This window comes from Emys orbicularis, chromosome 5 (assembly GCF_028017835.1).
Source record: "Emys orbicularis isolate rEmyOrb1 chromosome 5, rEmyOrb1.hap1, whole genome shotgun sequence".
Taxonomy (NCBI): domain Eukaryota; kingdom Metazoa; phylum Chordata; order Testudines; family Emydidae; genus Emys; species Emys orbicularis.
Genome location: NC_088687.1, coordinates 68,893,076 through 68,907,339, shown reverse-complemented (window position 1 = coordinate 68,907,339; position 14,264 = coordinate 68,893,076). Strand labels below are relative to the sequence as shown.

At 45.2% G+C, this 14,264-nt stretch overlaps 1 protein-coding gene across 1 annotated transcript in view; it reads right to left on the bottom strand.

Moving 5' to 3' along the window:
- Positions 1-13,000, bottom strand: part of TMA16 (translation machinery associated 16 homolog) — a 53,337-nt gene extending 40,337 nt beyond the window's left edge. Inside the window, exons 1-2 of the mRNA XM_065405211.1 lie at positions 12,906-13,000; positions 6,290-6,402 (exon numbers count right to left, since the gene is read on the bottom strand). Coding sequence (XP_065261283.1) covers positions 6,290-6,402; positions 12,906-12,908 — 116 coding nt within the window. The 5' untranslated portion in view covers positions 12,909-13,000. The remainder of the gene's footprint in view (positions 1-6,289; positions 6,403-12,905) is intronic.
- Positions 13,001-14,264: the final 1,264 nt, after the last annotated feature.

Sequence of the window (14,264 nt, the reverse complement as noted above, 5' to 3'; positions counted from 1 at the left end):
TACTTTTCTAACATTTGTCACTTTCTCCACTGCATACTTAATTGATGTTTGCAAAGCACAGTGAAATCCTTGGTTGGAAGGATAAGAGACAAGTATGATTTTAATTGCATCTGCATACACTGCACCAGCACCTCTATTTGAAGATTTCCATTTCCAAACCGGTATTATTAACTGGGCATTTGGTTTTACATAAACACTAATTAAGCCCTAGAACGAAGATACTTGACAAATTTTCAAAAGTGTGGAACATATATTTTATCTATTTAAAAATGCTAAGACAGCTATGGAGATCCATGTGCTCCAGTCTCTAGGATTTCAGCCACTTCTCATTTCACATCTGTTCTCTCTACATAGAGCTTGTACACACTACCACTTATAGCAGCATAACTTCTGTCACTCAGAGCACCCGGAGCAATGTAAGTGACACTGACTTAAGTGCCAGTGTGGATAGTGCGATGTCAGTGGGAGAGCTTCTCCCACTGACATAGCTACCGCCTCTCGTGCAGGTGCAGTGGTTATATTGACAGGAGAGCTCTCTCCCAATGGCAAAGCGTGTCCTCACCAGACGCACTGCAGCTGTGCCAAGGTAGCGCTTCTAGTGTAGACTAGTCCATACTGTATGCAGGGTTATGGCACTCACTGCTACAGGGGGAAAAACAAGAAGTACTAGGCTGAGGAGAGCTGACTGCCATGAACAAGAAAGGAAGAAGCAGACACAACAACAGAAGCACAGGTAGAAGACAGCAGCACAAATTCAGGAGACTCAGTTAAATAAACCGCAAAAAGCTATGTTTAAAAAGTGGTATTTTACTGAAGTGGGAGTTTCAATTTAAACCTGCGCAATAGAATACTAGTTTTCAAATATTTTACAATTATGTATTTCAAATGTCTTGTTCCTAATTAGTTTTAAAAAAAACCTAACCTACACATATACCCATTAATTCAAATCATGTTTAGAACACCGTAATTCTTAAACACAAATATTGGAAAGTGAGGAAATTCATAGTCAGAATTCCACAAATATCCTTAACTCAGCCATAAAACCCTACCTCTGCACATGGTTCCACAAGAAGTGTGGTTTCAGTGACACTTAAGGCAAATACTCTGGAAACAAAACCAAATTAAACCCAAGTGTGGTGTGTAGTCTTACTCTGGTTATTGTTACTCTAGTTATTACCATCACTTACAGCCTGTGATGGAGCAGACAAGTCCCACACTGGCAAGGAAGGGATTGATCAGGGTCTGTAGTCCCAACTGGCCTGCACCACTATACCTGTAGCAGATGTCAGGAGAGGAGAGGGGAATTAAAAGGAGGTGGCCCACCTCAGTTTGGGGTTGACAAGGAAAGAGAGAGGAGCTCTACTCCTCTTGGTAAGGGAAGCCTGGTTTCAAGCAAGAGTCAGAGAGCTTCCTGCACGGATGAACCTCCAAGCAGATGGGACAACCAGCCCAGAAAGACTAATTAAAAGGACTGGTTGCATCAAGACAAATCCTGGGCAGGGTGGGGTATGGTCCTGTCAAAGGCTTATCAGATTACCCTGGTTTTGAGTTTGTAATATTCCTTTGTCTTTTGAACTCCAATACCCTGGAAGAGGTGGAGTTAAATTGTGACCTGCCTGAAGGACGGAGTCATGAGAAGAGGTGGACAACTGCAGGACCAGTGTGGCTGTTGGGGTGCCAGATTGGGAGAGAGCTGCCAGGAGGCACTGCAGCGGTGAGGCCACTCTTTTTTACATTGAAGTTTAATTTTCCTGGTTGATTACTATTGTCCCATAACCCTAACAACATTTATATATAGTAGTTTGTGAAAAGCCAGATTAACTGTCCTCAGGGTAGATTTGATTTAAATCATGATGTAAATCACTAGTCAGGAAGACTCGATTTAATCATAGATTTCTACAGAAAAGTAAATTATTGTTGGTTGTTATAACCTTAATAAATATTTTTCACAACTCAGTGATAGATGAGACCCAAACTGGATCTCTTTTACGGCCTGTTGCCATTATATGTTTTCCCTTCTAGTGAGAGAATGGTATGGTAGATCTCAAATCAATGAAGGCTACACTCTGAAAGACCTCAAGACTTCTGGAATATGCTGCTCAAACAGTTTCACTTTTGTTTCTACTGCCTGTCCCTCCCTTCTCACATTTATCTCCAGACTTCTTCTCCTTGTCCAGATCTATTCCGCCCCCAACAATCTTATATTCATTGAACTTTTTGAAACTTTGCACTTTTAGAGAGAGGTAAGGGATTGACTGTGTACACAAATTTGCAGAGGGACAATAGGGTTGAGGTCTTATTTCTCATCTCTATATATTATTTATTTATTTAAAAACATTTTTGCTGTTAACAAGCATTGTGGCGGGGCCAGGCTACCCCGCCTTAGCCCGGAAGGAGTTAAGCCCCAGGGACTGGCAGCTCCAAGTGCTATAGGAGTATAAAGGGAGGGAGACCAGCTCATTCTGGGCTGGAGCCCGTAGGAGAAGGACCTGCTGGGGAAGCTCCTGCGGCGGACCAGCCACAGCCGTTGGCTGCACCGGGAAGAGACGCCGTCCACGGCCCGCCGGCGCCCCAGCGGTTGGAGGAGACCCAGGGGACGACCGAATCCGCCAAGTACCAAGGACCCGACGACTCCTGGGAGACCCCAACGGAGAGCCTGGTAGGAAGGGACCCCGGGAGGGTGACAGAGTGGTACCTTCCCCCCCATGGGGAAACTCAGCGTGTTTCAGGTCGGGGCCCCCCTAGACTCATAGACTTTAAGGTCAGAAGGGACCATTATGATCATCTAGTCTGACCTCCCGCATGATGCAGGCCACAAAAGCTGACCCACCCACTCCTGGAATAATTCTCTCCCTTGACTCAGCTGTTGAAGTCCCCAAATCATGATTTAAAGACTTCAAGTCGCAGAGAATCCTCCAGCAAGCGACCCCTGCCCCATGCTGCGGAGGAAGGCGAAAAACCTCCAGGGCCTCTGCCAATCTACCCTGGAGGAAAATTCCTTCCCGACCCCAAATATGGCGATCAGCAGAACCCCGAGCATGCGGGCAAGATTCTCCAGCCAGACCCACATTGACCATTGATACTAATTACCAGCGATGGCACGTTATTGACCTATTGACTAAAATCACGTTATCCCATCAAACCATCCCCTCCATAAACTTATCAAGCTTAATCTTAAAGCCAGAGAGGTCTTTCGCCCCCACTGTTTCCCTCGGGAGGCTGTTCCAGAACTTCACCCCTCTGACGGTTAGAAACAGTCGTCTAATTTCAAGCCTAAACTTCCCGACGGCCAGTTTATATCCATTTGTTCTCGTGTCCACATTAGTACTGAGCTGAAATAATTCCTCTCCCTCCCTGGTATTTATCCCTCTGATATATTTAAAGAGAGCAATCATATCCCCCCTCAGCCTCCTTTTGGTTAGGGTAAACAAACCGAGCTCCTCGAGTCTCCTTTCATACGACAGGTTTTCCATTCCTCGGATCATCCTAGTGGCCCTTCTCTGTACCCGTTCCAGTTTGAGTTCATCCTTTTTAAACATGGGAGACCAGAACTGCACACAGTACTCCAAATGAGGTCTCACCAGTGCCTTGTATAACGGAAGCAGCACCTCCTTATCCCTACTAGAAATACCTCGCCTAATGCATCCCAAGACCGCATTAGCTTTTTTCACGGCCACGTCACATTGCCGACTCATAGTCATCCTGCGATCAACCAGGACTCCGAGGTCCTTCTCCTCCTCCGTTACTTCCAACCGATGCGTCCCCAGCTTATAACTAAAATTCTTGTTAGTCATCCCTAAATGCATCACCTTACACTTCTCACTATTAAATTTCATCCTATTACTATTACTCCAGTTTACAAGGTCATCCAAGTCTCCCTGCAGGATATCCCGATCCTTCTCCGAATTGGCAATACCTCCCAACTTTGTGTCATCCGCAAACTTTATCAGCCCACTCCTACATTCGGTTCCGAGGTCAGTAATAAATAGATTAAATAAAATCGGACCCAAAACCGAACCTTGAGGAACTCCACTGGTAACCTCCCTCCAACCTGACAGTTCACCTTTCAGTACGACCCGCTGCAGTCTCCCCTTTAACCAGTTCTTTATCCACCTCTGCATTTTCATATCGATCCCCATCTTTTCCAATTTAACCAATAATTCCTTATGCGGTACCGTATCAAACGCTTTACTGAAATCGAGGTATATTAGATCCACCGCATTTCCTTTATCTAAAAAATCTGTTACTTTCTCAAAGAAGGAAATCAGGTTGGTTTGGCACCATCTGCCTTTCGTAAAACCATGTTGTAATTTGTCCCAATTGCCATTGACCTCAAGGTCCTTAACTACTTTCTCCTTCAAAAAATTTTCCAAGACCTTGCATATTTCAGATGTTAAACTAACAGGCCTGTAGTTACCTAGTGGGGCTGTCGCACCCCAATTCCGGGACTCTGGCCGCTAGGCCACGCTACCCTCCGCTCGAGGGTTGCTTCCGGGACTCTGGCCGCTAGGCCACGCTACCCTCCGCCCGAGGGTTGCTTCCGGGACTCTGGCCGCTAGGCCCTACTGCCCTGTAGCCGAGGGCTGCGTTACAGACTCCTGCCGTCAGGCCGCGTCTCCTTGAGGAAAAGGGGACGACAGACTCTGGCCGCTAGGCCATACTGCCCTGGACTGAAGGGCTATTTGACGGACGGTGGCGGATAGTCCACGCCGCTCGCAACCTCAGGGGCGTGGACCATCACAAGCATGTTATCTCTGGAGACACAAATCAACAGTTTGAGAACTGCAAAACTAAGCTTCTCTGCTGGTATCTTCTAGACTTAGTTAGCACTGAGTCCCATTGGGTAGATAGAAAGATTAACCTAAATAATCTATACAGAAGCCCCTGGAATCCCATAAGATTGGGTCCCTAATCCATGAACTATTGGAACTCATTTACAAAACTTTTCTTAAACATTACATGAATATATTATCTCATACTATAGAATTAATAATCCTTATTCCATTATGAGATATCTTTGAGCTATAATGTATCTTAATTAAAACTATCTTTAGGTAGGTTTTTTTCCTCAAAGCATTTTATCAAAAAAATCTGATTTAAATAAAATCGGATTTTTTTGTATTTTTTTTAAAAAGTCATTGATTTTTATCCACCCTGACTGTCCTGGTCATCTCTAACCATGCATTTAATAGATAAAACATGCAATAGCAGAGAATCTCCCAAAGCTGTTCTAATTATATATACTGACATTTAAAATGCCAACAAGCAGACCTTTAAAGCACTAAGCAGCCCTAAAAAAGAGTTCCCAGTTTGAGGAGAAAATTTGTTCCCAGAAGAGAGAGGCTGTCCTGCCTGAAGATCAGATTACCATGGCATAAAGGAGCTCCAGCAGTAGACACAATCAGAACTCTTCACCAAATGTTCTACCCTGCTGGCACTAGGCAAACTCTATCCCTCTCAACACAGTGCCCTTCGCTAGCCCCACAGAAGTGTGGTGGGGGGAAGGCAGGCAGATCCCATAAAAAAAGCAGGAAAAAAGATGCAGGGACCACCTCTAGAGATGAGTTATTCAGGCTCTATTCTCATTCAGTCTTTCCCTCCTTTGGTAAGGCTACAAAATATGCCAGCTATCTTGGGGTTTTCTGTCATCTGGACACTTGTACCAAGAAACAGAATTCAAACCAAATTTATTGTCAATGTCAACTTGCAGTAGATTCAAACCAGGTGAAAAGCTCCATGTCAATTACCAGTCATGTGTTAATCAGAATCATTTAAAAAAGTACTTTGGTAAATAGATTGATAGTATAAGTAAAATTCTGAAAATCATCTGGTAGAATTTAGCATTAGGTTCAAGATTTATGCAATGATCTTACATTTTACTTAATCCGGATTACTTAATCCTGTCTCTGTGCAAGGGCGTTGACTAGATGACCTCTTCAGGTCTCCTCCAATCCTACATTCCTATAATTTGGTACCTTGACTTTCGAATACATCAGGTTGTCTAATTTAATTTTACATTATTCTTGTGCTGAAGCTTCTATCAGTTTCCAAAAAATGTTATTCTACAAACAGTCTCACTATTAGGAAATAATACCTGATATTCAGCCTAATTATCTTTGTTTTAAATTCATATTATTAATTACTCCTAGTTTTACCCACTTACCAAAAAAGGTTCCAAATTTCGTGTTCCCCACTTTCCTGAAATTCAGACTCAAAATAATACTTTTAAAAACACAGAATTATTCTCCCTTTCCCCCACATTGGATAACATCAGTACAAATTAACTCACTTTTCCTTTTTTTCCTGTTTGTGTGCTTCTCTCATAAGCTGAGCAGCCTTTCTGCTGTAAGGATGGATGACTTTTTTCTCTTGCCCTCCTCCTCTGCCCTTTGGTACTTTTGGCTGAAATGAAACATAACAAGGAATAAAATGAGACACTTCAGTTCTCTTCACAAAGTGTCTCATAAGCTACTGCAACCAGAGTAAAAGACTGCTCAAAGGGAAGCCAGCAGCACCTTATCAAAGAGATTCACTCAAGAAAGAGCATGCATTAACACCTCAGAAGGTCCAAAATTCATACAGTGGGTTTAGGTGGGCTAGTATAAGTTATATTCATGTCACTCCTGGTGTTACTAAGAATAATAAAATGCAGACTCCTGAGTTCAGATTCCAACACAGCACATGCAATATGAAAATCAGGCATACAAACTCTGAAGGCTGAAGCAAAGCATGCAGTTATAACACACACTAACTCTAAACTAAAAAAAGATATAAAATTTGTTACAGGCTGCTACTCTTCTACTAACAGAAAATACCTTCCTTCTTAAAGGAGCTCAGTGGTGAGGAAACTTTAAATTACCTCTCCTAACAAGGATGCAATTTCCAGTATACCCTTATTTAAACTTTTCCCAACTGACGGCTCCGTTTAAACCCTTGTCAGGAACCCATCTAATCTGCACAGAAAGAACCAGATTGCAGCTGCCACCCACAGAGACTACATGTCCCAAAATACAATGCTCCATCTTGGTGGAGCAACAGAAATCCAATGAAAACAGGAGTACTTGTGGCACCTTAGAGACTAACAAACTTATTTGAGCATAAGCTTTCGTGGGCTACATCAAGTATTCCTGTTCTTTTTGCGGATACAGACTAACACGGCTGCTACTCTGAAAGAAATCCAATGGTCACTTCTGCACTAAAGGACTTTTACAAATAGAGATAAAGTTATAGCTTTCTGCAATGTCAGTGACTCAAGTGCATTTGTACATGTTCTAAAGAAAAAACATCTTAAGCAAACATTCAGGTTACAGGAAGGGGCTCTTTTTAAAAAGGAATGCATCGCAAGCCTCATCCCCACACCACTCCATTTCTCAGTTCTGAATCTGAAACAAGAAACTTCTCAAGAAGATACAGATAGGAATACAGCTGTAACATCTACCTAATACAAACCAGACTCAAGTTTCAGTTGTGGCTAGTTTTTTTCCCAGTAGTTCCCATCATTTTTATTTATTTGTTATGAAGTTTGAAGGTTGCCCCAAAATTAATGGAAAGACTACTAAGGAGTGCGACATTGAGGAATACATAGGGAAGAAAGAAAACAAGAGTAAGCTTGGTCATAAAGTAGTGATCCTGCACTAGTGTTCACAAGTTTATTAATGTGATGATTTAAATTTGCATAGACTGCTTCCTCTAGCACTTCTTGAGAAGACACCCTGAAGCTCCACTAATTTAAAGAAGGTATTAATAGCCAACTATTGTTGCTCATGTGACTTCAGCCCAATTACATGCCAAACTGGAAGCAACAGCAACATGAACAAGGCAGGTATATAAAAAAGAAAATATCATGCCATAAACAGCAAGGAATTTTCCTCTTGAATCTTACGCACACCACTGTGCCAAAATAACTTACTCCTTCTGGCCAAAGAGCAAGTAATATTGTATTCTATTTAGTTACGTATATACAGGGCACTTAAAAACACACCATAACATGAACATTGTTTTGTAACATTACAGAAAAAACAAACAAATAGGAAGCTCTGTAGTTTCCGTTGTTGGGGGCATCACAATGTGGACCAGGCAGAATCTGTACTAATGAACTGCTGTATATGCATTCCAAAGGAAACAAATCTAGTTGAGGGCTTCAACACCTTCTGCTACCACACAAGTGACATTAGCATCAGGTGATCAACTACACACTTGCATGCTTCTGTCCTAAGTCACTGTGCTGGATAAGGGCCAAGAGGATAAAACATAGGAGAAATTAAATGTTTAAAACCAAGAGTTGACCAGAACCCATGGTGCTGAACTCATTTTCATATCCATTATCAAAATCTGGTTGAACACACAAAGATTTTCTGGCTTTGAAATATAATTGCAGTTTGATGGCCTTATTCTAGTCCACATCACAAAAATGTGATATAATTTGACACAGCCTCCTACCCACAAGACTGGAACAGAAGTTTTTCAGTTTAGGATTGGAGTTTCTAGACAGAATAGTGGTGGGAAGTCTAGAAAAAACATAGATAATTGCTCTAGTCAAGTCATTGCTAACAATCATACTCATTTGCCCATCCAGTTCAGAAACACACTGAAATACTACTGTGATACAGCAATACACATACGAGCCAACTACTTGCTCAAAACTTGAGCCAAAAGAGTCCAAAAAGACAGATACATTTCAGTTGTTGTACATTGATCAACACCACAGAGAGTAAAAATTTAAAACTTTCAACACTTTTATATATGGTTATCTTGACAACTAATTTATCCAGACAACTCCCTGTAGACAGTGCTTGAAATGATTGATTCAGAACCAGTTAACATTATATTTACTACCACCTGTTAGTTTTTCATTCTCTCGGTTTGGTGGTATGTGTCTTCTACATATAGGGAAGACCTTTGGCTGCAATCAAATTTGTTATGTTCATTTAACTTTTGTTTGTTTATAGTCTCTAGAACAGAATGATTTTCTGTCCTGTTGACTTGACATAGAAAAGGAAAGAACCGATTAACTACCTGAGCATTTAACAGAGCGCTGATCCTATTCCAACTTCTGCAACAAGTTTCAAATTGCCTTTTCTGATGATAGAACAGCTTAAAAAATGGCCTGGTTAAAGAACCTGCAATGAATGTCTGGAAGAGTTTTTAAAGTACACTCTGTGGTACAACAACAGATTTTATTCACAGCTAGAATTAAAAAGTACTAATGTTTTTTAAGTGGAGAAAGCAAAGTTTGCAAATTGGAATGTGTGTCAGTGGACACCATTAAATATGACAAGGTAGAATTTTATTACACTAGTTTCCCTACTCCCTACACTTACAGTAGGAAAATCAAATACACCTGCTGAATTTGCACATGCCAAACTGCAGGTACAATTTTGGGGGCAGGCGTTGAGGCTATTTTGAATATCTGGCCTTGAAAGCTAGAACACCTATTTTAGAGGAATTCCCCATAAGCATATAAACAAAGTAAATTATTATCTTGACTTTAGTAAAGCTTTTGATACTGTCTCACATGACCTTCTCATAAACAAACTAGGGAAATTCAACCTAGATGGAGCTACTATAAGGTGGGTGCAAAACTGGTTAGAAACCCATTCCCAGAGTGTAGTTATCAGTGGTTCACAGTCATGCTGTAAGGGTGTAATGAATGGGGTCCCGCAGGGATCAGTCCGGGGTCCAGTTCAGTTCAATATCTTCATCAATTATTTAGATAATGGCATAGAGAGTACACTTACAAGCTGGGAGGGCAAGTGCTTTGGAGGATAGGATTAAAATTCAAAATGATCTGGACAAACTGGAGAAATGGTCTGAAGTCAATAGGATGAAATTCAATAAGGACAAATGCAAAGTACTCCATTTAAGGAACAATCAGTTGCACACACACAAAATGCGAAATGACTGCCTAGGAAGGAGTACTATGAAAAGGGATCTGGGGGTCACAGTAGACCACAAGCTAAATATGAGTCAACAGTGTAACACTGTTGCAAAAAAAGCGAACATCATTCTGGGATGTATTAACAGGAGTGTTGTAAGCAAAACAAGAAGTAATTCTTCCGCTCTACTCCCCACTGATTAGGACTCAACTGGAGTACTGTGTTCAGTTCGGGGTGCCACATTTTAGGAAAGATGTGGAAAAATTGGAGAGTGTCCAGAGAAGAATGACAAAAATGATTAAAGGTCTAGAAAACATGACCTATGAGGGAAGATTGAAAAAATTGGGTTTGTTTAGTCTGGAAAACAGACAATTGGGAGGGGAGATGATAAGTTTTCAAGTACACCTCTACCCCGATATAACGTGACCCAATAGAACACGAATTCGAATATAATGCGGTAAAGCAGTGCTCCAGGGGGACGGGGCTGCGCACTCCGGCGGATCAAAGCAAGTTCGATAGAACGCGGTTTCACCTATAACGCGGTAAGATTTTTTGGCTCCCGAGAACAGCATTATAGTGGGGTAGAGATGTATGTAAAAGGCGGTTACAAGGAGAAGGAAGAAAAAAAAATTTCTTAACCTCTGAGGATAGGACAAGAAGCAATGGGCTTAAATTGCAACAAGGGAGGTTTAGTTTGGACATTGGGAAAAACTTCCCATCAGGGTGGTTAAGCACTGGAATAAAGTGTCTAGGGAGGCTTGGAATCTCCATCATTGGATATTTTTAAGAGCAGGTTAGACAAAGACCTGTCAGGAATTGTCTAGATCAGTGGTTCCCAAACTTGTTCCACCGCTTATGCAGGGAAAGCCCCTGACGGGACGGGACGGTTTGTGTACCTGCCGCGTCCGCAGGTTTGGCCGATTGCGGCTCCCAGTGGCCATGGTTCGCTGCTCCAGGACAATGGGAGCTGCTGGAAGAGGCGCGGGCCGAGGGACATACTGGCCGTCGCTTCCAGCAGCTCCCATTGGCCTGGAGCAGCGAACCGCGACCACTGGGAGCCGCAATCGGCCAAACCTGAGGACGGGGCAGGTACACAAAACGGCCCGGCCCACCAGGGGCTTTCCCTGCACAAGCAGCGGAACAAGTTTGGGAACCACTGGTCTAGATAATACTTGGTCCTGCCATGAGTGCAGGGGACTGGACTAGATGGCCTCTCGAGGTCCCTTCCAGTCCTATGATTCTATGACTTAAACCATTTGGACTGCTTACATTAGGCATGTAGAAAAAAAAATCAGCAGAATAGAAAGTAAGACTTACACCTAAACTTTACTCCTTTTTCTGTAATAGAAATGCTGTTGCATATATATATTTTTAATTATTATTAAAGGAATAAAGATTTTGAAAAGAATATAGTCCCAGGGTATACCAAGTTATGCTACAAATGTATTAGTTCGCTTATACTGTGGTATGTTGAGGTAAAAATATTTTTATGAATACAGCTGGAATTAATTATCTGTTACGAAATGTGTGGATTGCACAGCTTCGTACATTAAACACAGACTTTGCAAATTTGTACTTTTAATTATATTGTGTAGCAATAGACTCCCAAATCTATCTAAGCAATTTGGATATTTAATTTCTATTAGAAACCAATAGGGATTATATGTCCAACTCCCCCATCTGACTTTGAAAGTCTCATCTATAGTCTTCATATTGAGCAACACAATTCTATATTTTGGTATTTTAATACACTGGAAGGGACTCAATTGAAAAGAATATGAATTTTATGATCTCCTGGTTATTTGTTATTTTTGGTCTTTGTATATATGTTTGCAAATTTCAGTAGGCAAGGTTAAGAGTGAGTGTGCCGGGTAAGGCAGGTGGAGCGAATAGCAAGTAATGAAGGACTATGTGGCCGCAGGGGAGCGGCAGGATCCCTTAGTTAATTCTTTGCGGAGTTATCATGCTTGAATGATTTAAAAGCACAGAATAACTATACGGAAAAGTAGACTGTCGTAGGGCACTAGGTGGAAGACCCTGAAACACAGCGACAACGATTCCGAACGACCTTTCCAGACAGGGCCGGCTCTGGCTTTTTTGCCGCCCCAGGCAAAAAAGCCTCCGGCCGCCCCCCCCCCCCTCCCCCGCGGGGGGGGGCGGAGCCCGGGGGGGGCGGCAACCCCCGGCGGGGGCTCCGCTCTCCCGCTGGGGGGAGGGCGGCCGGAGCCCCGGGGCGAGGGTGGCGGCCGGGGGCAGGGCGCTGGGGGGGGAGGGCGGCGAGCCCCGGCGGGGGCTCGGCTCTCCCCCCCCCCCCCGGCGGCCAGAGCGCCGGGGGCAGGGCGGCGAGCCCCGGCGGGTGCAAGGCGGCGAGCCCCGGCGGGGGCTCGGCTCTCCCCCCGGCGGCTAGAGCGCAGGGCGGCGAGCCCCGGCTGGGCCTCGCCGCTCTCCCCCCGGCAGCCGGGGGGAGGGCGCAGGGGGGGTAGGGCGGCCCGAGCGCCGGGGGGAGGGCGGCGAGCCCGGCTGTGGCCCCGCTCTCCCCGGCGGCCCGAGCGCCACGCCGCCCCCCTCCAGGTGCCGCCCCAAGCACCAGCTTGGTTGCCTGGTGCCTGGAGCCGGCCCTGTTTCCAGACACCCCAACGCTCCCGTTCCCATGTAACCTGCCTGCAGCCGGGCAGTAGCCCTGCCAAAGCAGCCCCACGGCTCCTCCCTGTCTCCAGTCGGTTTTAGAAACAGGCAGAGGGGGCCCCCGGGTAGGTTCCTCGCTCGCTCCCCGGACACGCGGCGAGGCACCGGGGTTCCTGCGGCGAGCGCGGACGTGTTGGGCTTCGCTGTTTGTACACGTGGCTCCGCACCTGCTGGTTCCCCGCAGGGACCAGCCCCCTGGCCCGGCCCGGCCCGGCCCGGCCCGGCCGCCCCCTCGCTCCGTGTCTCGCAGCGACGAGCGCCACGGACCATGGTGTCCTCCGGGGCGGGTGCTGGTGTCTCGAACAGGCAGCGCGACAGGCAACCCCCCCTTTCCCCCGCACTCACCATGGCGAGTCCCACGCGTCCGCCGAGCGAGCGACACAGGCAGGCAACGGCGACACGTGCGGTGCGGGGGGCACCGCTGCAAAAATCGGAACCGGGTGTCCGGTCCGCCGTGAAAGGAGCCCGGCTCAGTGCCCCGCTCCCGAGCGTCCCGTTCCGCCTGCGCTCGGTGATTCCGTCACTGGCCCGGCGCCATGCCCTGGTCCACGCTGCGGCTTGCGCTCCTGACCGTGCCGGGTGCGTGTCTCTCCAGCGGGTGGTAGGCCCGCCCCGCCCGCTGACTGCTAGTCGCGGGCTACCCCAAACACGGCTGGAGGAAAAAGCAAGCTACAGCCACGTGCGCGGGTGTGGGCTAGCTCCCACCCCCAGAGCAGCAGTTTTCCTAGAAAAATCTCAAAACGAAACCAAGTTTTACGAAGGACGTTGTGGGAAACTAGTACCACTTGACTGATCCCCCAAAAGTTGACAATACAATACAATAATAATGATAGAAAGTATGTGTGTCCTTAACACTAGCACACAGACCTAGGAAGTCGGCAGTTCTCGGTGCTTTACTCCTGAGGGCATTCTGCACCAAACAAATAAAAATTCTGTGCACAATATTTTAAAATTGTGTTTATCAAATAAACGTGGAGGCTCCAGTATGGCAGTGGGCAGCAGAGGCTACTGCCTCACAGAGATGGGAGATCACTGTGCAGCTTCTCTCTCCCCCTGGAACACAGACTCAGCAGTGAGATTGCACCCAACCCTGACACAGCACAAGGACGGGGGCTGCCCCCAGACACCCCAGGGCCCTGCCCCTCTGTCATAACTATAAAGGGAAGGGTAACAGCTCTCCTATGCACAGTACTATAAAATCCCTCCTGGCCAGAGACTCCAAAATCCTTTTACCTGTAAAGGGTTAAGAAGCTCAGGTAACCTGGCTGACACCTGACCCAAAGGACCAATAAGGGGACAAGATACTTTCAAATCTGAGGGGGGGGAGGCTTTTGTTTGTGCTCTTTGTTTTGGGGGTTGTTCGCTCTTGGGACTAAGAGGGACCAGACATCAAACCAGGCTCTCCACATCTTTCTGAACAAGTCTCTCATATTTCAAACTTGTAAGTAAACAGCCAGGCAAGGCATCTTAGTTTACCTTTGTTTTCTCAACTTGTAAATGTACCTTTTACTAGGGTGTTTACCTCTGTTTGCTGTAACTTTGAACCTAAGGCTAGAGGGGGGTCCTCTGGGCTCTTTAAGTTTGATTACCCTGTAAAGTTATTTTCCATCCTGATTTTACAGAGATGATTTTTACCTTTTTCTTTAATTAAAAGCCTTCTTTTTAAGAACCTGATTGATTTTCCTTGTTTTAAGATCCAAGGGG